Below are 24,724 nucleotides of genomic sequence, written 5' to 3' on the forward strand. Positions count from 1 at the left end.
CACTCCTCATTGCCATTTAAAATGATAACATGCAGACCATAGCACTTGTTCTTTTTATAGTTCAGCTACAGTGTTTGAGTGATTGGGACAATCGGCTGGTTAAGTGCTGCCTTCACTAACTGTTAGAAATATTGGCACTCAGTGAGCGCACACCAAAGTGCGTGCGTAGGTGTGTGACATTCGAGTTATATGTGGGATGAGTGCCACCAGCCGAAGGTGGAAGTCTACTGTTGTGTTGTTGTCTGGCAGAGCAAAACATATGTTTGCGTGCGTCTCTTTTTGCTAACCTTTTGACCTGAGTTGGTTGATCTTTTACCCTGATTAACTTACCAGCTTTAGCTTACAAGTGTACTCTCACATGGTTGTCTGTAATACAATCCAAAACTGTTTAAGAAAGTGCCTTTACCCCTTCCAGCGTCGAATAAATCATTCATTTTTATGGGCGGACATCGCGATTCGAACTTTGGCAGAGATAAGTCTGAGCTTGAGGGAGCATCTGAAGGCAGCAGCCGTTAACCGCCCCCGCCGCGCGGCTGCCGAACAGGAGCCGTGAAGAAGCAGCCGAAGCGACAGACTGCGGGCTAAGTTTGTCCGCCCCGGCTTCCCATCACGAGTCAACGGGGCTTTGTTTCATTGATGAACAACAACCGTCGCTTTCGCTTGAAAATTTCACGCCGAAAGTAGAGGCGTTAGAAACGTTCAGACACGTTCGTGACCCTCCGGAGAATTTGCGAAGATAGAGAAAAGAAGAAAGGGAGGGAGGGAGAGGGGAAGTGCGACGGAGAGGACGACTCCGAAGTTGACACTTAGCTGTCATGGTCGGTACTTGTTGAATTGGCTGTGTGTACACACACACCGCCGGAGCCTGTATGGGCAGCGTGCTGTTAACAGGTAGGCTTTAAAACAATGATTCTTTGGACTGGCTGAACGTTTGTCTGGTGTTTGTTTTACTTTGCTCGACAAACAAGTGGCCTGCTGCCGTGCAGATACTGTTTTAACGTTACCTGAGAGGCTCTTGTTAGTGTTCGCGGCGGTGCTGCTCGTGCTAGCTTGTTTGCTGTCATTGGTTTCAGCTAATTGACAGTTTGTTAGTTGTTAGTTTTTTTTCTTTTTCATGAATATGATTGAGATAAACCAGTGGTCTGTTTAAGTGAAAGACACTAATGTTCGCCAAATGTCTCCAGGTGCAGGTTTGTGGTTTGCCTGTCTGTTAACTCCCTCTCTGGTGTCAGGGTCTGCTGTATCACCATGAGGCAGTGACAGAACAGGGACAGTGATGGCCGAGCTGCAGATTGACCAGACCAACCTTCCACGTGTCCAAGAAGGTAAGCAGACACTGTCACACTGACCCAAATCCTGCATCTGTAGAGGATCTGGACCGTTGAGTATGGAAACATGTGTGCAGAGTGTCTCCTGCTTCATGGTCTGTCCTGGAGAAGTTGTTTTTTTGTTGAGCCCCCTCCACAGGGAGGTCAGAGGTCAGGGTCAGCTGCTGAGCTGCAGACCTGGAGCCAGCAGGGATCAAGAATTTCACTCAAGGACCTTTCAGCACAGCGAATGCAGAGGACAGACTTGTCTGCTGCAAGCTTGACAGAGAAAGAGACAAATGACAACTTCCCATCACCTCTTCTTTTCAGTTATGAATAACTGGCCTTGGCACCAAATGGCAGCTTTTCTTCTGTCCTTGAGTGCATGTGCTTGATTTATGTGGCATTGGTACCCTGTGTCAGATAAGACGTAGCTTGCTACATGTTTTGACTACATGCAGCAGACACAAGTTCAGTCATACAGCTGCGAAGAGCTGGATCTCGTCAGAGGCAGTTCTGGTGTGCTAGGTGCAGATAAGAGCAAGGGATGAGATAGCAGTCTGTGACGAGTGATTTCTGGGGGAGGAAAAGTGCTATCACCTGAGATGAAGTCTTGTACCGCAACCTAAATGGAGTTTAACCTTTTTAAAGTTGAAACAGTCTCAGGTGGAAGACGAAGAATTGCTTCACGTAGAGTATACAGTTCCAAAACTGATTTGGAAAACACCATAATTAAAATAATTTAATTTCTGTTTAAATGTCAGGTTAATTTATAGACCCAAAAAGAGCAATTATGATGCATGTTTGGCCCCTGGACTATAGACTACAAGTATTACAAGTATTAGACTTTTAGAAACAAGTCAGATTGAGAATTATTATCAACTTTTACATAGGAGAAAATCATAACAGCAACAATAAAAATACATCTCTCGCTGTTATACAGCTGTTTTTTTTCTCTTTCAGGAAGAATTTCTGTGCACAGCTATAGAATTTGTTATTGTTGTGCTGATGGAGCTCTTTATAAACAAAATTAGTTTTATCTGCTTGCACGCAAGTATGAAAACATTCACAGGTAAGGAATGTCTAAGCCGTGGCCTGGGTGTAGACCGTTGACTCGGTCTTTGGCATGTCCGCACTAATGAATGGGGTAGAAATAGGTCTGCATGTCTTTTATCAAGGGAGATAATTCAGCACTCCACTGTTGTTTCCATAGACAAAGGGCACACTGTGCAGCTTTGCATTTTCATGCTTTATCGAGCAGGGGCCAGTGCACAAACAAAGCCAGTAATAGCGGCGATAAACAGCTCATCGAGACAATAGCAGCATGTAAATCAGATGTCTGGTCAGTGTCATTTTTCCGCTCATCGTCTGCTTTCGCCCGACAGATTTGTCAAACCGTGCTGTTGTCTCTCTCTGTGTGGCACTCTGATTACTTTACGTCCCATTGTGGGTGTTTATGCTTCAATTTCCCTAAGAGCCGTAGATCCCCGTGTCCCCCTTCTCCTTCGCTTTCCTCCCCTTCCGAGAGTCTCGGCCAAGTCAACTTTCTTTGTTTTCACTGCCCCCCTTATCAGTTCCTGTTTTGTCCCTCCTCTGGCTGCTCCTGATTTAGCCTGATGTGCTGAGGGAATGCAGCTCCCAGAGGAATTCCCCCACCTCCTCCCCCGTTCCTAATTTCACTCTCACCAACTGACCCAGAGTCCCATTACCCCTCACCTCTCTTTGTTCTCCACGACAGCTTGGTCCAGTTCATGAGCTGGCTGGCCCAGTTCGCCTAGTTTATAACGCAGCACAGAGAGCTGTGGGATGGATAGACAGTTCATGGTGAAATTTTGTGCAAAAAGCAGCGAGCAGGAGAACAGAACAGACCACGGAGAAGAAGACAGAGAGAGAGGGAGAGAGCTTGTGGGCGGTCGGTGGGGGATTTTGGCTGAAAATAGAACCCTTGTCATTTTCTCCTTTCACCAGTTTCTTTGTTTGGCAGGCACTTGCTACTGCTGATATCCAAGTGGCTGCGAAGATGAAACAGAAATATCACTGTCTGTGTTTGATCCTTCACACTGGATGCCTGAGATAATCTGCAGAATTGTGTTTTAGATGATTGGCTGTCAGCTCTCCGATGTTGGTGTGAGTTTTTCAGCCGTGCACATGTGCACCTACAGTATGAGATTTGGCTACAACCCAGATTCCCAAAACAGTTGGGCTGCTGTGTAAAACATTGATAGAACAGAATGTGGTAGTTTGCTAATCCTCTTTGATATGCACTCCATTGAAAACAGTACAAAGACAGTATATTGAATGTTTCACCTCATCACCTTCGTTGATTTTTGTAAATATCTGCTTATTCTGAATTTGATGCACCAACACGTTTCAAACAAGTTGGGACAGGAGCAACGAAAGACTGGGAAAGTTGTGGAACGCTCCAAAAACACCTGTTTGGATTATTCCACAGGTAAACAGGTTCATAGGTAACAGGTGATCCTGGAAAGGCTCAGTCCTTCATACGCAAGGATGGAATGAGGTTCACAACTCAGTGAGCACATGATTGTATAAAGGAAAATTACTACATGAACACTTCTATAAACACAGATCTTTTGCAAATGATCACATTCTGTTTTTATTTCTGTTTTACACAGCATCCGAACTTTTTTGGAATTGGGGTTGTAAATTAGCAAAGAGTAAAAAACGTGTAATTTTTCTATTTTTAGCCACTGTAGTGTGGAATATTTGTAATGGGCAAGAGGCATTAAAATGGGAAATAATTCAGTTTGTTTTGACCATTTTGGCTTTGAGGTCATACAGTTTGTGGTTTCCTGCTTTATCCTCTTTCCCGCAGTCTCACTGCAGAGACAGTCTGCAGACACTGTTGAGGAATATACTGAGCTATACAGCGGGTGGCTGCTGATATTTTTAAATCGTATCGACTTGTTCTCGTTGCTTTGCGCTCTTTCTTAGGAAGTCTTGCCTCTCGGTGGGTGTTAGCCTCCGGTGTTCAAATGCCACAGCCAATTTCTGTCGTCTGCTGGATTTTTGATTTACTATCCTCTTAGGAAACAGACATAGCCTAACAGGGTCCTTTCAGTGCCCTTATTAAGAAGCTTACAGAAGGACAGTATTTTGAAAACACACTCAGCCTAGACTTACACTGAACATGTGCCTGTCCTTCAAAACCTGTTTAGCAGTCATAATAACACAGTCTCCCTGTCCCTACCCAGAAGGGTAATGTGACCGTAGTTTAAAGGAGTTTGGAAAAACAAGTTAACCCGCAATGCAGACACACCCACACACACATACACACACACATACACACACACACACAGATGAAACTGTCATTTTCCTCCATCTCTCCCTCCTTTCTTTCGTTCTGCCTCCTGAGTTGGATTTAAGAGGTAAACTCTGTTTTGAGCTGCCAATTTGTCCCATTGGATTAAAACGGAGCCTTTGACTTAATCCCTCGTCACTGACAGACTGGACCCATAAGGGCATGTTGGAGATCCATTTAGCAGATAGTCTCTTAAGCTCTGCGACAGGTGTAAGTGGTAATGCATGTCTGTCTGGTATGGGTTAACTCTCAGTGTAGGCTTATGAGGTCATTTATGGTGTAAACAGACACTTTTGATGGCTTAGTGCTGTCTGGATGATTTCTATGAACTTTGACTGTTGAGCCCCTGAAGAGTGAAACATACCCAGAGACATTCTCAGCAAGTTTTTTTTATTTTTTATTTTTTTGCAGTTTTAGGATTTAGAGAACAGAGTTCTCGGACCACAGTCGGACCACAGTAATGTTTCAGAAGCCCCTCTTCCCTATTAATAAAACTACACACAGATAAATCCTCATTTTGACAATTGACAATTCTGTAAAGGCTGAAATTTAACATTTCATGGTTTGCAGGCCCTTGTAGTTCAGGTAAGGTGCAGCAACAGTGAAAGATAAGAGGACTCTACATTTGGAAGAGTATGAAAACAGATAGAGATCAAGGAATGTGCATGTCTATGGTTGTAAAGGCAACATACCAGGTTTGTCTTTGAGTGCACAAACTTATCAAGGCAGTGAACTCAGAGAAGCACTCTTAAAGTCTGGGATGAGTCGAATTTTGTGTGTTTTCAGTCAGCCACACAGACAGTCGCAGCTGTACCATAGACTTGTCACTGTTATATCTCGAGGCCTACCGTTCATTCTCGTCATCCATGACACCATCCAGCAAATCTTCAGCAAGTAAGTACTGCAGACGAAGGAATCAAAAAAGCCCAGTTGAAGCTGATTGAATGTCTTAGCTTTGACTTCTCCCCCACTGTGCTCATCCAGGTTTGCATGCACAGTATTTCAGATACTGGATCGTATTTGCCGCTCAGAAATCCTATTTGGGAGTCATTGTTTTTGTGCACTGCTGTCAAATAGAGCTATCGTGTTCTATTGCCATGCTTTCCTGGGACAGTGTTCCTGATAATATGGAAGTATCCTCTCTAACAGTTATGTTTTAGGCATTGAAAATAGCTTGTAGTGTTACAGCTGTATAAAGTCTATCTAGGGTTTCTATAGCTGGGTTAAGAGCTTACAGTAAACAGGTTATTATAAACAACATTAAGCATTAATGTGTGGACACTCGCTCATAAACAGAATACCTCAGTTTCCTAAGCATCAAAAGCATCATGGATGTAAAAGTAGCCGTCGTCTCCACAGGCGTGGCCCAGCCGGCTCAGTGGAAGGATTAGCAGTAGGACAGGTGTTTTTAATTGGCCCTGCCTCTGGCTCAGGCTGGAAGCTTTTTCCCTCTGCAGTGAGATAAATCTCTTCTTAAACACTGTCTTCATTTGAAAGCTCCATTGTAGGATAAGACAGCCTTTCTGCATTCCCTGATTCAAAGCTGCACGATAGCAAAGAGGTTTTTGTCTGGTCACAGTGAGCTGATGTTTGTCTGCAAAGATGGAGGAAGTGGAGAAAACAGCTGGCCCACAGTGCTGCTGCTGCTGCTGCTGCTGCTGCTGCTGCTGCTGTGTGCCTGTGTTTATTTTCTCCTGAGTAACTTTTGAGTTTGTTTGACAGGCTTTAAACACACATGAGCTGCAGCATTGTGGCTCATTAAGGGCTACTGTAAACACGTCGCATGTTTATAGATGAGAATAACAGTCCACAAATGCTGAAGCTATTAAGACAGATCAAAGAGTACTGCAAAACTGTGGGTATGTATTTATTATTATTGATTAATCATAATAAATTACATGTATTATATTATATATATTATATTTGGGAACACTGTATTTGCATAAATGTGTCTTTAGTTCTTGTGTCTATAGAGTCCCCATCTTTTCTGACAAAAAGCAACAAGGGTAGAGAGCGTTAATGACATGAAACAGATATGTTTTATGACCATACCCAGCAGCAGGTGGCCAGACTATGGGATCATGGGATAGCGAAGACTCAGTTTGCCGCAGAGAGACTTGATATGGAGAACCAGACAGAGTTGGTGTACAGAGAGCTCTTAGCTAAAGCCTTTGGATTTATGACAGCCTTACAGATTCCAGTCTGCATAACATTTGAACCATCTGCACAGGCTTCCCAGTATAAATGGTTGCAGCTTGTAGTTCCTAAACTTTGCATCTTCATTTGGTAGTCATAGTGAGAACATTTGCAAAAGAGAAAACATGTATCTGCTACTTCACATAATTTTAACAGCAGTTTTTAAGATTGCCTTTTGTACTGATGTGTGTGTATTTAAATTGACACTCGACACTCGCACACACTTGCACCCAAATACTAGGTTTCATTGTTGCTTTTGTTAGAATGAGGTGGACCTGTTGCACTCCTGCTAAAAAAACTGAGTAACTTTTGCAGCACAGTAATAATTGTGGCCACTTGTGTGTTTCTTTGGAAACACTAGCACCCTGTTAGAACTTTACGAGAGCCTTTTATATACTCAACAGTGAATTCATGGAAGAGTGGTGGATGGTTGCTTTTTCCCGAAAGTTTTAAGGGTCAGTCCTCCGCCTTTGTGTCAAATATGCAGCAATCATGACACGAAGCACTGTTGTTTTCCTTTCAAAAGAGTGCTGAAGCAAAAGCTCCACTGCCAACACTGTTTCTTTTCAAGCCACCCAAAGATTGTTGCCATTTTTCTTTTGCTTTACTAATCATCAAACTGAGTGAGCTGCTCACTTTAATTAACACTTCTATCCACCACCATTCCCTTTGAACACAGTGTAATGTTTTGTATGACATTGAAGTGTTGCTGTCCTCTGCTGTTTCAGTGTGCCAGTGTTTTGCTGTGCTGGAGGATGGAGTGTTGGCACACAACCTGCAGGAACAGGAGAGTAAGTACGATGTCAAGCTACCATGTGACAGCAGCACAGCTTCACACAACAAACGTGTGTAGTCATTCATATTGTGTGGGCTGCTTTCCAGTCTGCCACAGTGAATCACCACTTTCTGCGTTGTAGGGCTTCATATTCAAATTTGAATAAAACAGATTTAGAATAAAACATACTTAAGCAAAATGCGGTATTATTCTCATGGTTTACCAAGGCAGACTGGGAAACTTTGAAGGTCCAATGTGTCAGATTTAGGGGGATATATTGGCAGAAATGGTATGTGATATTCATAAATATGTTTTCATTGGTGTATAATCACCTGAAAATCAGCAAAGTTGTTTTTTGTACCTTAGAATGAGCTCTTTTTATCTGCAGGGGGAACTGGTCCTCCTCTACGGAGTCCGCCATGTTGCACTGCCACGTTTTATACAGGAACCCAGAACTGACAACCCAAATACTGGCTTTAAAGAGTGCCTTTCATGCTTTTCGCAGGCACCATAGGGTAGGGTAAGGTGAGGGGTGTTCAGTTGGTTGCAATGTGTAACCTCACTGCTAGATGCCACTCAGTCCTACACACTGGACCTTTTAAGGACTTCTTTTTGGGTAGCTTTGGTCTGCAGCAGTTGTTGTGGTATTTCTTTGCAACTTTAGTTGTAAACACAACAGTAAAAATCTGACATGTAATTTAGTGTCTGTTTTTAAGATTCCTTAAAAGTACATTGAGAGTGTGGCTTTCCATAAACTGTGTTGGAAATAAACAACACAGCAGTCACGAATACTGAAAAGTCAACACGTTTAGAGAAAAAGTGATGTAGTAATTATTTACTGATATGACCTAGATCTCACAGGGCCCTTCATTGCCACACATTGAATACTCTCTTGCCGTCTGCCCTTTTCTCTGCCTTGCCCTAGTTGAGCAATACTATACCACCAACATCCAGAAGAACCAGCTAGTGCAGAATGACATTCGTGTGGCCAAAAGGCTGCAGGATGAGGAAGAGGAGCAGTGGACCCAGCAGAGCGCCCTCCTCAGACAGGCCTCCAGACAACTGTAGGTGACTCTCGCCCCCCAAAACACACTGTAGTGCAGCTCACACTGCTGCATTATTCAGTAATAACTGCATGTCCTCATATCCTGCATGTATCCTGACCCCACTGTATATAGATTTGCTATGCAGATTTATATTCTTAGTTACATTTTAAGTCAAAAGTGTAAGAAGACAGTTTCTTCTCTCTGTTCCGTAGAGAGGAGCAAGACTTGGAGTATGCCCGTGTGATTCAGGAGGAGATTCTGCGTCGTGCTGAAGAGGCCCAGAGGAGGGAGCAGGACGATGAGGTGAGCACAAACCATTCTAAACTCATCATTAGGTCTTCATCTTGTTTGCATCCCTCCAATTAATGTATTTAAGATCATGCTTTATTTCAGAAAGAAGATTTCATTTACAATTATGTGTTGCATTTAGTCTGTTCTGGTGGTCATGTGGTCTACAACTCTACTTTTATACCAGTAGCACTGACATGAGTTAGTGCTCACAGCCTTTCCCACTACAACTTGGATTCATGCAGAAGTTTTCATCTTTAAATGCTCAGTCCAGTATAACCCAGTATGAAGAGTGCAAAGGTTAGTTCTGACATCACATGAATCTGCACCTACTTGTCATTTATCCACTTACCACCCACCTCCAATATGATAAATCTTTTCGATTTGGAAATCTGCTCCCACCAGTGTCTGCATAAAACCATTATTTCTCAGTCAGCAGGCTCTTATGTACAGGCCACTGTTATTTACTGCAGCTCTTAAATGAATAGACCACATACTTGGCCAGCTGACAGTAGGCTTACTAAAATATGCCAGACAAAAATGAGGCCTCAGTGATGCGTGCAGATGTTTTTGTTTAATATGAAATTGTGTATTCAGATGTACTCCTCTTTGCCCCAACAATCAAACAGTAGCTACTCCTGTATTGATAAAAAGGAGTAGGTGAAAAGGCTAACATCCACCATAATAGCTTTACATACTATCTGCCAAAACAAAAACTGAATCTATGCCAACATGCATTGAGCCAAATGCAGAGAAGCTCCTTGAAATAGTCAACTTGCCGAACCGTCACAGAGTTTAGACACAAGACAGTTCACCTGACTTGCATGTTTTAAGTTTGGGGGAGGAAACTCACATTAAGCAGCGAGCCTCAGTTCAGTCCATCATTATGATATGACTGATGGAAAACAGATCTTTATGTTGAAGCTACAGGTGGCTGTGCCCCTTGGATGACTGACATATGGAAACAAGGTTGAAAATCAGTGTTCCTTTACCAATCACTCATTTTGTCATTTTTAAATTAAAACTTCTATGGTGTGAAGCTTAGCTCGAAACTGAATGTTGTCCCAGCTAATAAGTAGACACAAACGTGACAGCAAAGTTTGTTAAGCGAAATATTTTGAGGGACTTGCTCCTGAAAGAGGAACAAATCCTTTCCTGTGGGTGTCAAGTTGCTGGCAGCAACCAGGGCAGAGCAAGACACGGCACAATGTGGACAAGTTTAACTTGGCACAATGCAGTGATAAAGCAGGAACTTGGACAAAACCAAAGTAAGACTTAAAGTGATACTCTGCTCCAGATTTAGTGTTTGAGTATCAAACGCTCAGCCCTGAAAGTTGACTGCTTAAAGTCTGGTTCATGTGGCTGGGATCAGCTTGACTTCACCTTGGTTACAATTAGTTCTAATGGTAGTTTTTCCAAAATGCCTGTTAAACACTATCTAGTTTGAGACACAGTCAACTGTCTTAATGGATAATGCTGTTGTGGATTATCTGATTCTGTAAATGTTGAAGCTTGTAAAAAGTTTTTGGTGGTGCAATAAGCAGAAAATAGCTGCTCCTAAAGGTAGATTAATGATTGTATCTCAAACTACGGCACTGTGTGCAGACAAAACTGGGCATAATCCAGAGGGGCAAACATAGCAGTTGGCACAAACTTAAAATAGCACCAGTATCATCCTTCAAGGTCAGCACAGGGACTCATAGAATTATATGGCACTTGGGACATGCTTGTATATCATTTAATTATCTGCCTGTTACCAGCAGGTCAGGAAGTATGAAATGGTTCACTTTGCCCTCTCTCAGGACTAACGGAGTCCATAATGAATGGCGGTTGCGGCAAAGTGCTGCTTTGGGCCTCTGGCGTATCCACTGTGCCGTAAGAGGGCTGTATAAGCAAAGTCAGCTGTTAAACAGAGACACAAGCTGTCAGCTACCCATCTGGATGATGGCTCAAGCAATTTCTCTGGTGGTTGATTCCAGACACGGACCATCAACCTCTTCATACGGAATGCAGTCATGTGGGCACATTAAGTCGCACTGGATGTGCCTAAAACCTCAACTATGCAGTGTGAGGAAGAGACAGGTTAAGTAAAAACATTATCTGAGAGAGTGACTCAGGCTTTATTTGGGTATCTTTAACATTGTTACTGAGTTTCCAAACAGGTTTGTATGGAATTCTGTTTTAAAGATTTCTTTCTCAGTTCAATGTCACGCTAAATGCATTGCCATTTTGAAGGATAATTCTTAACATTTGTGGTTACAGCTGAGAATGAATTCCATACATCGTTTCCGTCTCCATATTTTAAACTCAGCGGTAGTCTTGTTGTTTGTTCTTGTTGTGTCAAGTCTAATTGAATGAGTTGCATTCTACTGAAATCTATCACAGATTGACATCTAAAATATTTGTCACCTTTTAGCCATGCTTGTGGCGCAGTGCCAATTGGCAAATGCCATCAGGCTAACATACTAAGCTAAGATCATGAACATGATAGATATTAAACCTGTTAAACTTAAGCATGTCAACATTGTAATTGTGAGCATGGTAGCATGCTGACATTAGCATTTAACTCACAGTATCCCGTGCTTAAGTACAGACTCACAGAGCTTGTTTCAGTTGTAGACAGAGTTAAATTTTTTAATCTCTGATTTTGAACACACGTATAACATCTAGATGATACTGTGACAGCAAGCTGTTCCGACATTTATGTTGTCCACTTTCTTTACTCTTAATTTGTGTTGCAGGACTAGATCTCTCATAAATTTTGTAAATACAGAAACAATTTATCCTGCAGCCCAAACATGCCGGTCCAACCAGATGGTTCCCATCAATCACCTCTCCCTTGTTGTTGCAGTGTTTCACACAGAACCCCATCCACTCAAAAACTTTCTCATTATGTCTGTGCATTTTTACAGCACACACACATGTATTTCTGAACATGGTTTGCTTTACAAAAACAATGATGTGACTGCCCACCAGTGGAAATTAGGAGTTGAGCTGTGCAAGAAGAAGAGCATTGTGGGGGGAAAAACAGCCAACTCTGCCACGAAGCTCCCCAGCTGGTCCAGCGGAGCGGTCTGCGTCACGAGGCCACTCCAGCATAATATTTTCCTTTACCCTGCAGTTTCCTTTTTAGAGGAGGCTGCCTTGGACAGGCTTATAAAAGCTCCTTGTTTGGAGGATGTGAGGTCAGAGAGGCTGTGGGGTTCATTCATCATTGTTAAAGGGGTTGGGTTTGAACTCAGCTGGAACCAACATGAGTTGTCTGCGCTCAGAGTTAAATGGTAAAGCCTCACTGGGTTAAAAGTCTTGCTAGGTTATGCAACGCATGGTATGAGAATGTATCTATTCCTGTGTGGATGTAGTAATTTCTTTTTATGAGTGTTGATGTTTGGATCAAATGATGAACTATCAACACTTCCGTTAGCTTACCTCCCTTAATGATCGGGTGATCAGAGGTGGTGATTAAATATTTGCCTCCCTGTAGATTGTGTCTTTAATTAAGGAACAGAAGGCGCCAGGCTGAGCTGTTTTAAATGCCAGATCCCTGTGGCACTGCACGCCTAACCTGCCATGGCAAGCTGCTAATTGTCTGCTGATGCTGGCAAAGTGGCTGACACACACGCCCTGATTGCAAAGCAAAAGTAGCTGCGTTAGCTTTTAGTTATGATTTATGTTGCAAATGCAGCCGAGAGAGGCATGTTTTCATATTTCAGAGAATTCATTGTTAGAATTTGCTGATTTGTAGGAAACATTATTAGCTCTGGACTTTCCAAGAAAAGCAGCTAGAGGCATCGTGCGGGGGGGCGAGGGTTCTCCTTCAGAGAGCAGACAAGTAGCTACGGTAACAGTGGGCATTCCCCAGTGACAAGGTGTTGGTTCAAGTGACAAGGTGTTACTTCAAGTGAAACAGTCCTGTTGACCTGCTTCTGTTGGAGGTTTTCTGGTCCAGAGTTCAGATTGAAGGAGATGAAAAGTTTGCTTGTCTCTCATTCAGTCTCCTTGTTTCCATTGAGTCAGCCACAGCTCTGCCTGAAATAGTTTGCTTGGCCACCTATAGAGTTGGCTTTGTGTTAAATGGCCACTATTAAGATGTCAGATCACCCCACAGTGTCACCCAACATGGCTGTCATGTGGTGTAGCCTCCTCTGGAGACATGCCAGATGTAGATTAGATTATCTTCTTGATGTAAACTCGGTCAACTCCAAACAGCCTGAGAGTTCGGTCGATGTTACCTTTACGTTGTTACCTAAACACTAATGATATATTGGTCATATCAAAAGGAGTTGAGTAGGTTTAAGGCAAAAATTGGTATGAGGTTACAAGATAAAGCATCTACAGTGTGAGAGCATTTTTTTCTTAGCAGTTTTTCTTTTTTTGTGCATTGTGGAAAGAAGGTAGTTGTTGCCTTGCTTCTTTCTCAGTCGATGTTATGCTGCCATCTGCTGGTTGAAAACAGCACAGTATACGTAATGTAGAGAGAATTCTTGAAGTCATACCAACTCATGATTGCACACCAGTGGTAAAACCTGACTGTTCAGTGAGCGGCGCCTCTTTTGATATTTTTATAATTCTTTTGTCCGGATTGTTTTGTTATTGCCTTTGCTGTGATGACTAAATGACATCCACAGCTGGAAATGAGCCAGATTTGCCAAATGAAAGAATTGTGACCTTATTATTGGCAAATGATACAGGGTAGGACCGAGGGGTTGGAGCAACAACAAATCCTATGGAAAATTCTCAAAGACTTAAAAAGACGACACGTGTGCCTGTGTTGATTTCCTTATTTGACAAGGGAGCTCCATTTCTGTGTAATCTTCACTTAGCCCAAATTCCAACTGGGTTACTCATTATGGTGTGTGACACAAAATAACAATCAGTACGGCTGCGTCTCCACAGGAAATAGCTAAACGAATGCAGGAAGAGGAGAAGCAGAGGAACTGGAGGAGGAGCAGAGGCCAGGAAGGCCATAGTGATGGTAAGTTTTTCCCTTTTGTTTAGTGTTTTATTATCAGTATACTTCTGTGACAACATTAGTGAGCAATCCTAAAAAACTGTCAAATCATTTGTGATTTTGAATGTTAAGGAATTTGCCAGTTTTGAACAAAATGTATATTTTATTAAGTGTATTTGCAGATTTGTTTTGTTCCATTTAAAGGAGGTCAAAACTCAAGACTTGCTTATCTTCTCTAACCATGCTTTGCTCTACTGCTACTGCTTATTAATGTTATATTAAGTTTTTCTCTACATATATTACAACAGCATTAACAAAACATACCCTGCGTAGCTATCTCACTAGCTATCACCATATTGTGTTCTAAATATTCTCAGTATTCTAAATCAGTTGCATGGATATGTCTTTTCGGTTGTCTTTTATGCATGACTGTGTATCTGTAAACTTATTGGAATGCTTCAGTTGTGTCTAAAACATTTGTATAAATTGGATAAGAAATACTCTTACATACGTGACATGCTGCTGTTTTTAATGCCATGTGTCACCTCATCATTAAGTGCACTTGTCTCATAGTATCCCCTATAAGCCTCACCCATCCTCCCTGCTTTTGTGTTTGCATGTTTGGCATTACTAAAGGCAACGCCAGCGATCCTGCGCTATCATCCCCACACCAGCACACACTTCACCATGGAGAGGAGCAGTACTCTTACACCACCAGGTGGCAATGTTCTACCTCTCACGACCGTTCAGACTTAACTGAGCCACAGGCTCACTCCCCCAGGAGGGTTGCGGCTCAGAAAAGCACAACTTCATGGTCAAATCAAGGACGCAGAGATTCCTTTAGGGCAATCAGGAATGAATTGAGAGAACCTCTGAGTGAGGATTCAGAGGACTCAGACACAGTTTTCTCTGAACAGCTTTCTGTTTTGACTCAAAGACTGTATGAAAGACTCAAGGCGACACCACCTCGACGGCAGGCATCTTTACATCAGGTGCAAGAGAGAACATACAGAAGTCTTAGCCCTCGCAGCAGCTTCACAGATGAGCTGAGAGTGTGTGAGGAGGAGAGGGGAAAGTACGATTATTATGAAAATGGTGACCTAGAGAAGAGGAGGCCTAGAAACTGGGATCAGGAAATGAACCACAGAGAGGAGTATGGGGGTTTGCACAGGAGCAGAGATTACGGTAGAGACTCCAGAGTAGTCGAGGTAAGCGAAAGACGATGTAGTCGCAGTGAATCTGTCAGGCTACATGACAGGAGTAGACACAACAACAGAGACCTAGCCAGAACTTGGAGCTATAAGGACAACCCTGACAAACACGTTCGTTTTCAGGACGACACCAGGAGGTCTAACAAGCAGGGTGAAAGCAGCAGTGTCTGGGAGATGCTGGGCCAGGTCCTCATGGAGAGGGGTGTGCCTGTGAGGTTTGGCAGCAATGGGGCGCCACTGCAAATAAGGCCCCAAAGCAGAGACAGCCAGGTGCTTCACGGGAGCGAGGTCTCCTGCAGTGACTCCCAACCACATCAGAGAGCCTTCCAGAGAGCTGCCTCCACCAGGCACAGTTTCCATGGAGATATCAGGGAGAGGAGGAGATTGTCATACAGAGAGAACAGTGGGAGAGATCACAGAGAAGACAGAGACAGGCGCCACAATATTGTGGAGCATGATGGAGAGGTTTATGAGATTAGCAGAAGAGACTCATATCTTGCTAACAGCGAAAGGGGAGGCAGTGCAAGGTGGAGAGAGCGCAGATGCACTAATGATGACGAGAGGGAAAGGAATGTAAATGATCGCAGGGTCAAGAGGACGACAAGCGAACGCAGGCACTGGCACAGGACCATAGAAGAAAGGTTAAGCTCAGAGGAGGAGCAGGAGGTGGAGAGGAGGAGAAGAGAGCAGCCACGCCGAAGAGCCCCACAGCGTAGCCAAAGCCTCCGCTGCAGCGGGGCTTCAACCAGGGATAGGTCAAGGCACATGGCAGCAGGTAACACCCCAAACTGCAGCCAACTCCAATCTGCAGAGGGGCAGCTTCCAAAGCTGAGCTCCCTTCATCTCTGTGTGCATCTGCTCCTCTCATCTTCCCTCAGCCATCGCCTAATCTGGACAAATTTGGGTTTTAGTGGCGACTTGGGGTCTCTGATTGAAGTGGGACATTTTCCTGTTCATATCTATAATTTAATTTCTATAGTTCTGAAATAATCAGTGTGTGCTTTCATTCTCATCTTCATCATCATTTTTCCAGCCTTGATGTAGTAAAGGAATAAGTTCTATGGAGTCTCTTTCAAGACAATCTAGCAACATACCTTTACATGCTGCATCTTCTCATCTCTTGGTGTAATTCAGTAATGCTTTGAGTCTTTCAGCCTCTGTTTCAGTGTGTGATTCATTTCTAATTTTCACGATTTCCGTTTTTTTTTTTTTTCAACTCCCCCAATCTTCGTCATCACGGTCATGTCATTTCCTTTGAATATGACACTGTCAAACCTCACCCTTAGGAGCATCACTGCAACCCGATCTGAGCGAGGCAAGCCTAGACCTGGGTGAGCTGCAGCAGGTCCTACAGGATGAAGAGCTGGCTCGCAAGCTGCAGGGCGAAGAGGAAAAGCTGTTGAGGAGGGTAAGGGACCCATAAGTTTATCATGACACTCTGTGATTAAGGAGTTGAGGAGAAACGACAGAAGGTCAGTTTCTCTTTTCATTCTTTTTTCTGACTTTTCTGACTTCTCTCGTTTTTGCAGAACTCCCAGTCCGCTCCATGTAGTTCTTACCCAGAGGGAGACTTCAGAGTAGCACAAGTGGCGCAGGATGAGGTATGACGATGAACTGAATTGAATTGTTACCACAAATCTCACGGCTAACATCCACCAGTGGAGTGAGCTGTTGCTGTGTTTTTGCACTAGGAAATTGCGCATTTTATGCAGAAGCAGGAGATTAAGTCAAAGCGTCGATCTCGTGAGCTTGAAGGGCTGGCATCATTGCGCGAGCACAGAGCGATGGTCAGTCATGACAGAAGAGCTGCAAGAGACAGACAGGTACATGTTGCAGACATTGAAAAAAATATTTCAGCATCCAAAGACGGTACATGTCATTGTCATGCCCGTCTTTCGATCCACTTTACTGTTTGACGCTGCGGATGTTGCACTTGCCTCGCTATAATCTGTGTTAGTAATGTTGTTTTCATCAGCTACATTTATAAAATTAGACTCCTTTGTCAACTGCCTTAGGTCCAACGAGAGAGGCTTGACTCAGAGGGCCTTCCCTCCCCCACTGAGGACTGTTCCCCAGAGAACCAGCCACCCAGCCCTACATCCACCATACCGTAATCCCTTTGTCTGAATACACACAAAACTGAAGGATGTCTGTATTGATACAATGTCTCATCAGCTTTATATGTTTACAGACAAGCCCAGCAGATCAGAAACATTGCAGAAGAGCTGGACCCGACTTTCCAGGCCAGGAGGCAAGGCACAGAGAGCCTCAGAGTGGGACAAACAGGTACCGGAAACAGGAAAAACAGCACTCAAAATGAAACTTAAAACAATAGCCGGACCCTCATGTCCTTTTTCCTCCAATATAGGCCCAACCTGTCAGTCGCTTCCCATGTCCCATTCTGGCTTACACGATTTCCTCGAGGAGCCTACGTTCATCCCACCCACAAAACGGCAAACGGACAAATCAGGGCGCACAAAACCCAAAGAGAAGAAGGAAAATTGCAAGCAACAGTAACTTTTCAACACATTGTGCTGTTGGGGTACATGTACTGTATATATTTTATAACACTAAACATCAGCTCAGCTACAGAGTTCTCATTGCTTCTTACTTTAAGGTTGAAAATGACAAGAATTAAGTTCTCGCTACCAGCGACCCCGACTAGCACTTTAGACCAGTGGAACTGAGACACACAACTGAGACAAGTTACATTAAGAAGTATTTCTTGATTAACTGACAACACTTTGGCCTCATGCCTTTATCATTTCCAAGGGAAAATCAAGGTTTATTGAAGTATTGTTTGAATTCTTGTGTTGAGTGTTTAATTTAAACAGTAAACCTTTTTTTTTAATTATATTTGTAACCTCTATTTGTTTTCATTTAGTGAAGCAGTTTACAGTTAGCATCCACAATGGCAAATGACAAAACAAGAAGTTGCTGTGATAACCCTTGACCCTGAGTGATGTGGTTTACCGACAAGCTACTTTAAGATATCCAATTTTGAAGTGCCTGCCAACTTTGTTTGAAATCAGTTTGGCAGGACACCAGCCATGTTTACAATAGCTCAGTGACAATCAAATGATATTTAACCCGAATTAAATGGAAATTCCAGTTGAGGAAAACCCATATTACCACTATTATCAAAGTATGTTAAATTGTTTTGTAATATCCGGATGTAAATATATGATATGGGGACAGTATATGTAACAAGGTAATCTAAGATCTAAGGTCCGCTCATTACCTTTTTGGAGGTTTCAGCTGCATCTCAGACTCCATCTTTGAACTGAGACGGGGTTAGGTCAGCTTTAACGGCTGAGTGAAGACCAAGATGCAGTTGAAAGCTCCAGAAAGCTTGTAACTGGACCTTTAAGCTTAGGTTATTCGGTACATATCCAACTGATGTTTTGTATATTTGGCCAGGTGGGTTTTTATCGGTCCAGAGACAGCTATAATGCTAGTTAACATAAGACATTCTACAGAATACTTGCTCCAACAACAGATTTTTAAACACACATGACAAGTCAAGGTCTCAGTTTTTATTTTCGGTTTGTTTTTGTATGTTTATATTACTCCCAAGTTTAAAACACTCTTTTTGTTGTTCGTTTTGTTTTATACAAATGACATATACCAGTGCTTACGTGGACCTCTATGAATGCAAGTGCTCTGTATCAAAGTGCAACAAATAAAAAAGAAATCCCCATTTTTTTGGCTGTTCAAGAAGTTACAAAAGTACATACAATATAAAAAAGAAGGATATTATAAAAACAAGTTATGTACAAACTTCAAAGGCAGAAAGGTAAATTCACATAAACCACAAGTGCATGAAATTCATCAGGTGAAATAAAGTGCTACAGATCTTATGGAAATGTTACTGTATTATAACTGCACAAGACAGCACCTGTGAACTCTGTGGTCTTTCAACAGACTTTGCTCAAGTTGTGACTCATACTCAGTGAATCGTTACTATAGGTGTGGGCCATCATTTTCACCCTAAACCCACACAGCACATATCTCGAATATTCCATTTCACAACAAACGTACGCCTGCTACAGCTCAGAAAAGATGTGCTTTTGAAATAAGTTCCACTTGGTCTGTTCTCGCTGCCCACTCCACTGAGCTAGAAGATAAGCATCAGTGATAAGGAGTACAGGACTTAGTGGGGGAGTTTCCACCCTTGAGCCTCATTTTGATGTTGTGCGTGCCACAGAAATTAAGTATATATTGTATTTGCCCTGAGGATATCCAACATGACAGTTATTTGGAATCTCAAAAATTAAGTGCAACATATGACTAATCCTATTATCTGAGATTTCTTGGGATAGCCACTGTGTTGCCCAGGTCTTGCTCAAGAGGTGTGCAAACTCTGTACTGTACAGTAGACTCCCTGGTACATAAATTTAACATGTAGGATTACTTGTCTTGATGTAGGGGAAACTCCCTTCGCTGGAGTTTTTGACACCAATAAAGCAATGGTAGGAAAGTCCATGTAGTTCCAGGTAATGTAGGGTGGAAGAGGCTGTGTTCAACCTGAATTGCCCTTTGTTTACAATAGTTTACAACACTATTGTCTTCAGTGCATGTGTCATTTTCACAATTTATCACACAAAGTGATACCCGTAGACAAATCTGAATAAATAAAAACAGACAAAAAGTAACATAACCCATCTCCTGATAAATCACATTTTGCCACATAAAATCATCATCACTAGATAACATTGTTCTTGTTTGGCTGCATAAATTCACAATAACAGTAACCAGTAGGTAAGTAGGCTGGGTATTACAACATGAGTAAAACAAAACATCTATTCTAGGAGGCGTATGTGGGCTCAGCATTAGACATGACTTAAACCTGCGGTCGGACACCCTCCTGCACTGTACATTCACACCGTGAACAGTCAGCAGCTCAGACATGTAGATCTACGTAGTGAAACTCATTCCCACTCTCTTACATACCACGGTATTACTTTACAGGCCCAGGTCCTGCTGCTTTGTTTGAAAGAAGTTTTAAAAAAATAGTTTCCAGTTGTTTCCTAAAGGCTCTTATTTTTAATATAAGTTATGTTTTTTACCTTTAACTCAATCCAATCATTCAAAACCTTCCACAGATATTTGACTGTATCTTTCAAGCTTAGCTGAAAGGGGAAAACACAGCCTGCCATTATTTGCATGTTGAATAGGCTGTTGTAAGTCCACTGCGTTTTCCCTATCAAAATTCCCCTTCCTCCCCTGTGTGTATTGTATCATCAAGAGATCACTAGACTGTTATAGCAAAAAATAACCTCTGACTGTCCATCCATGTTGTCATGGTAGCTTTGGTTATTCAAATAAAAGAAAAGAGGGTGGATAAAAGAGGCGAGCACAGTGTTTTGTCATATAGAGCCAAGGCACAACAAAGACATTCTTGAAAACTTGTGGCTCAGTATCACAAAGAAACCCCCCTGTCCTACTTAGGATGTCCTTTTCCTCTTCACCGAATTCAATGAAACCTTGACAGGTAATTCATAGCGATAGTCCAGCCCAGTCCCTTTCCCTTCATGCAATGAGCCGCTCTGAGGAGTCCTTGGAGGCGAGCGACTCTGAGCTGCTGCCCTGCTCCTGCTGGGCCTCGTGGAAACTGCACTCAACCGCTATTAATGTTGCTGGGTCATCTTGAGAAAAAAGAATGAAATATTGATTCAGTGTGTTTGTGATTGGCTTGATAAACATGCTGTATAATCACTGTCATTCATTGTCAGGCTAACCCAATCGATCATAAAGTAATTACCTGTAGGGGTTCTGATTATCGGTGTTTTTGTGATTATCTTCTGGGTCTTCTTTCTTTTCTGGTGTCTTCTCTTGGTCAGGATGAGGACGATGACTATGACGATGATGATGCTGAAGGCCATCAGAACTATGCTGGTGATCACAGATAAGACCAATGGCCACGCCTGTTCAGTGGGATCTGATACAAAACAGCAAGGTCGCTATTGAGATTCATTGCTGGCTTTCAATAAAAATAGGAATTTAAGCACAAGCACTGCAGAAGAAGACTTGTGTCCTACCGGGTTGCTTTGGAATGGTCACTAAACCAACTGAAACATTAGCACACTTAATGTCAGTCAGTGCAGTTCCCATGTCCACTAAAACTTGATCTGGATTGGGACACCTTTAGGAAAATAGAAGTGGTAGAAGAATTAAAACGTTTTTCTTGGTTTATGTCATCTGTCAGTGCGATAACAAAACCTGGCTTCAGTGGCAGATGTTTTTAGAGCAGAGTATGTCTCACTTGGTACTCCAGGGTTTACACATCTGGTGAGTTTGGTCATTGAAGGTTCCATCTGGACATGGTCTGCAAGAACCTGTGCAGTCAATTGTTCAGTTACTTGCCGCTCAGTATAACCTGTAAATCTGTTCTATATGTGCCATAGTCATGTGCTCATCTGTAGTTTACTTACGTTTCGCTGTAGGTTCCTGACCTTTGTCACACTTCTTAACACAGAAGGAGCAGCGCACATCGCCACAGGTGAGTCCTTCTTTACAGCCGCACTGTGTGTCAGCTGTGGCTGTGCATTCCTTCTCTTTGACTTGAGCACCTACCGACACAAGGAGGGCTTTAAAAAGATGCAATTTTACAAGTTTCAGCTTGTTTTGTGACCAGTAGAAGCTGAAAACATACCCACACAATGGGTGCACCTGGCACACCTGTAGTCTTTAGGTTTCACTGTAAATGTATTGGGCTCACAGGGAGTGCAAAGATCTTTCGGGTTTCGGCCGCATTCTCTGACCAGGCGGTTTCCTGCAAATGCACACAAACAGTAAAATCACCAGTAGCTTTATTATAAGCTCTGTCACATTAGCTGATGCCTGTTTCAGTGAGATTGGCTCTTTCCATAATGTAGCAGGGACCATACCTCTCAGAGCTTTAACAGTTAAAATGCAGCGCAGGAAAGCTTAAAGAAACTTACTCTAGCAAACAGAAAGGTTTGTGGGAAATGAGCTCTGGCAGCCTGCAGTTATCAGAACTGCATCATCTTGGAGTTGTGATGACGTATGGAAATCACAAATTATTTGAATTATCAGTTGCATCATTCAAGCTCTTTGTTGTGGTATTAGCTGAAAAACCACTGAAACTATCCTTGGTTACTCAAAACCACGGAGGAACTGCGCAAGGTCTGGAATTTGAATATTTATTTATTTTTACATCCAGACATACAAACACACACAACTCAACAGACTTTTTCTCACTTTGTTTTTGACACTGCACAAGATGACTTGAACTTTTGAGAATCTTGTTAACATGTTTGTTTGACACCTGAATATAAGTGGAAACTGAACAGTGGGAATATGTATATGCAGTGTTTCATTAAGAACAGTGCTGTTTTTATTTTGATATCTTTTTAAACCATTTAGAATATGAATATGAATGACCCACAAAGTACATTGACCTGTTGTGCCTGTGCCAAAAAGAACAGCCTGTTTCATCAGCTCAGAATCATAACGAGCCATAATGGTAATTTTCTCCTTCATTACTTACCAGGGTGACAGACTTCACAGCAGACGTCGTCTCCATGTTCCCTCCACTTCATGCAGCCCTGGTCAGTCTGCCCAACACTGCACAAACAGCCCTGCATGAGCAGAGAGAGACCCATCGCCCAAAGGATCACAGCCATTCTGCAGTCTCCACAGCCACCTCAGGGAAGGTGAGAGGTAATCCAATCCAAGAAATATCCAAGAAGTGCCTAATTTATTTTTAAAAAGGCACTTTTTCTCTCTAAATCTGGAGCTGTAGTCTGAAATACCAGAACACCCTTAACACTCTTCTTAAACTGGTGTTACTCAGCAGTAATGTTATGAGGCTGGAAAATCAATTATGATGTATGAAGAAGTGTCTCTGTGCTGTGGCCCCCTCTGTCCTGAAACAAAATCATCACCAGCTCACACACAGCACGTATTAATACTAAGGGGGCGTGACTTACACAGTACTATGACTGAGTCAGACACAAGATGAAAGTGTCCAAATGACATTAATGTAAAAAAAACAAAACAAAACCAAAACCCCACAGTGTGCGAAACTTAAAATCACTTCAACTATAATATGTTTACATGGTTCTTTTAAATAGAGCTTATTCCCCTCAGTGACAAATCATATACAGCAGGATTAGAAACATCAGGTAGTATATGTGAGATATGTGAGATTACAGGATGGTTTTGTTATTTATGATTCAATGCAGCGCTTGTTCCAACCTGTGCAGGTGGAATCGGCGTCTTGTACTTAAACCGAGTCGCTCTGCTGCATACCTGTGGGTCAAAGCTCCAGCCGCAACGAGGTGCGCCACAGGCACACTTCCATGACTGGATCTGTGTCATATTTCACCCATGCAAATCATCCATAAAGCATTGCACGCAACTGGAAGTTTAAAAGTGCAGAAACAGCCTGCAGATCAGCCCGCAGTTACTAGCCGTCATGCTTGTTCTGAGCGCCTTTTAAAGGTGTTCATGCCTCCCTATCGAGAAGAGACGCGTCGGTGCAGATGGCACGACGACTCGCTTACAGGGCCAGATAACAGTTTTCAGTGCCAGAGTGGTGAAGCAGCTATCATCTCTGTAGCTTTGCATTTCATTTGATTAGATTTCATTTGACAAAACTGAGCGGTTTGTTAAGCAACACTGGCGCTGATGTCACCGTGTGGGGGACTTTCCTGCTCGTGCGCTACTATCATTGTATCAGAGGAAACATTACAGATTACTAGAAAAACAGAGTTAGCCTAGAAAGGCTGCCAACTTTGAGATGTCTGTGTGTTTTTCTTGCAGTTAGAAAGCCTAATATAAATCATTTTAGAGAAGACATCACATTATTTGAGGTCACAATGAGGACATTTATTACTCCTGCAGTCACGAGTTTAGTTCAAGGTTGCTCCGAATTTTCCCTTCTTTGCTATAATGTGACGGGTGCTTAACGCCTTTATTCCCTGTGAGTGAAACCACTGCAACAACAGCGACAGGGAAAGCGAAACAGATGAAATGAAAAGTGAAAGCATGGCTTCCAAAAAGGCTATGAGGTCTTGGGAGTCGTTTGAGCGATCTAGTTTGAACCCTTTGTCCGCTCCCAACAGAAGCTGATTGTGCACTTCCTTTGAAAAACGAACAGCTGTTTCCTTACAGCTAGAAAAAAAACGGGAATTTTACTGACTAATGATCAGATGGTGAGTGACTTTTCAATCACATTCCATCTCAGCAATGTTATTGGTGCATGTCGTCCTCTGACTCAGCTTTGACCGACACTCTTCTGTACCGCATACGTCTGCCTGCTGCTGCGTCACGCTCGTCATCACGATCGCATGACTTTTGAATGACATTTGACAGACGTCGCCTTTGACATTCTCATGTACCTTCAGCCTATCAGGGCTCCCCCACTTTAAGTCACCTGAGAGTCAGCACCTCGTCGGCCTACGCGCCCCCGGCCAAGAAACACCTCCCACACTTACCCTTCAACCCCCAGCCCGAGTTCAGTTATGAGGCGCAGTAAACTCCTGAAGCTCAATTAACATAGGGAGTTGGGAAACGCGTTTGAGTCGTTCGGTAAGCGGTGCAATGATCGCGTTCATTCTGCTGGTAAATGAGTGTGTGGATTTGCATGTAGGCTGACATC

General features: G+C 42.8%; 2 protein-coding genes across 5 annotated transcripts; one reads left to right on the top strand and one right to left on the bottom strand.

The window, feature by feature from the left end:
* The first annotated feature begins 539 nt into the window (after positions 1-539).
* On the top strand, positions 540-19,132 carry ccdc187 (coiled-coil domain containing 187). 4 transcript variants are annotated; one of them, XM_041945843.1, is made up of 13 exons: positions 540-891; positions 1,185-1,325; positions 7,554-7,616; positions 8,526-8,664; positions 8,859-8,949; positions 13,831-13,909; positions 14,522-15,871; positions 16,383-16,504; positions 16,626-16,697; positions 16,788-16,919; positions 17,112-17,206; positions 17,288-17,382; positions 17,465-19,130. In XM_041945843.1, the coding sequence occupies exons 2-13, from the start codon at positions 1,277-1,279 to the stop codon at positions 17,611-17,613; spliced, it is 2,436 nt and encodes an 811-aa protein (XP_041801777.1). In that variant the 5' UTR covers positions 540-891; positions 1,185-1,276; the 3' UTR covers positions 17,614-19,130. The 4 variants fall into 4 exon arrangements, with proteins under 4 accessions (XP_041801777.1, XP_041801775.1, XP_041801779.1 ...); XM_041945841.1 differs by having other exon boundaries at positions 1,233-1,325; positions 17,465-19,129; XM_041945845.1 differs by lacking the exon at positions 14,522-15,871 and having other exon boundaries at positions 543-891; positions 1,233-1,325; positions 17,465-19,103.
* Positions 18,618-22,983, bottom strand: tnfrsf9a (tumor necrosis factor receptor superfamily, member 9a). The gene is made up of 7 exons (XM_041945846.1): positions 22,610-22,983; positions 21,752-21,871; positions 21,531-21,668; positions 21,362-21,434; positions 21,138-21,241; positions 20,861-21,037; positions 18,618-20,744 (listed from the first exon to the last, which is right to left on the bottom strand). Exons 1-7 carry the CDS (start codon positions 22,743-22,745, stop codon positions 20,629-20,631), a joined length of 864 nt encoding a protein of 287 aa, XP_041801780.1. The 5' UTR covers positions 22,746-22,983; the 3' UTR covers positions 18,618-20,628.
* Between the last annotated feature and the right edge of the window lie 1,741 nt (positions 22,984-24,724).

The sequence above is a fragment of the Chelmon rostratus genome, chromosome 10, assembly GCF_017976325.1.
Source record: "Chelmon rostratus isolate fCheRos1 chromosome 10, fCheRos1.pri, whole genome shotgun sequence".
Classification (NCBI taxonomy): Eukaryota; Metazoa; Chordata; class Actinopteri; order Chaetodontiformes; family Chaetodontidae; genus Chelmon; species Chelmon rostratus.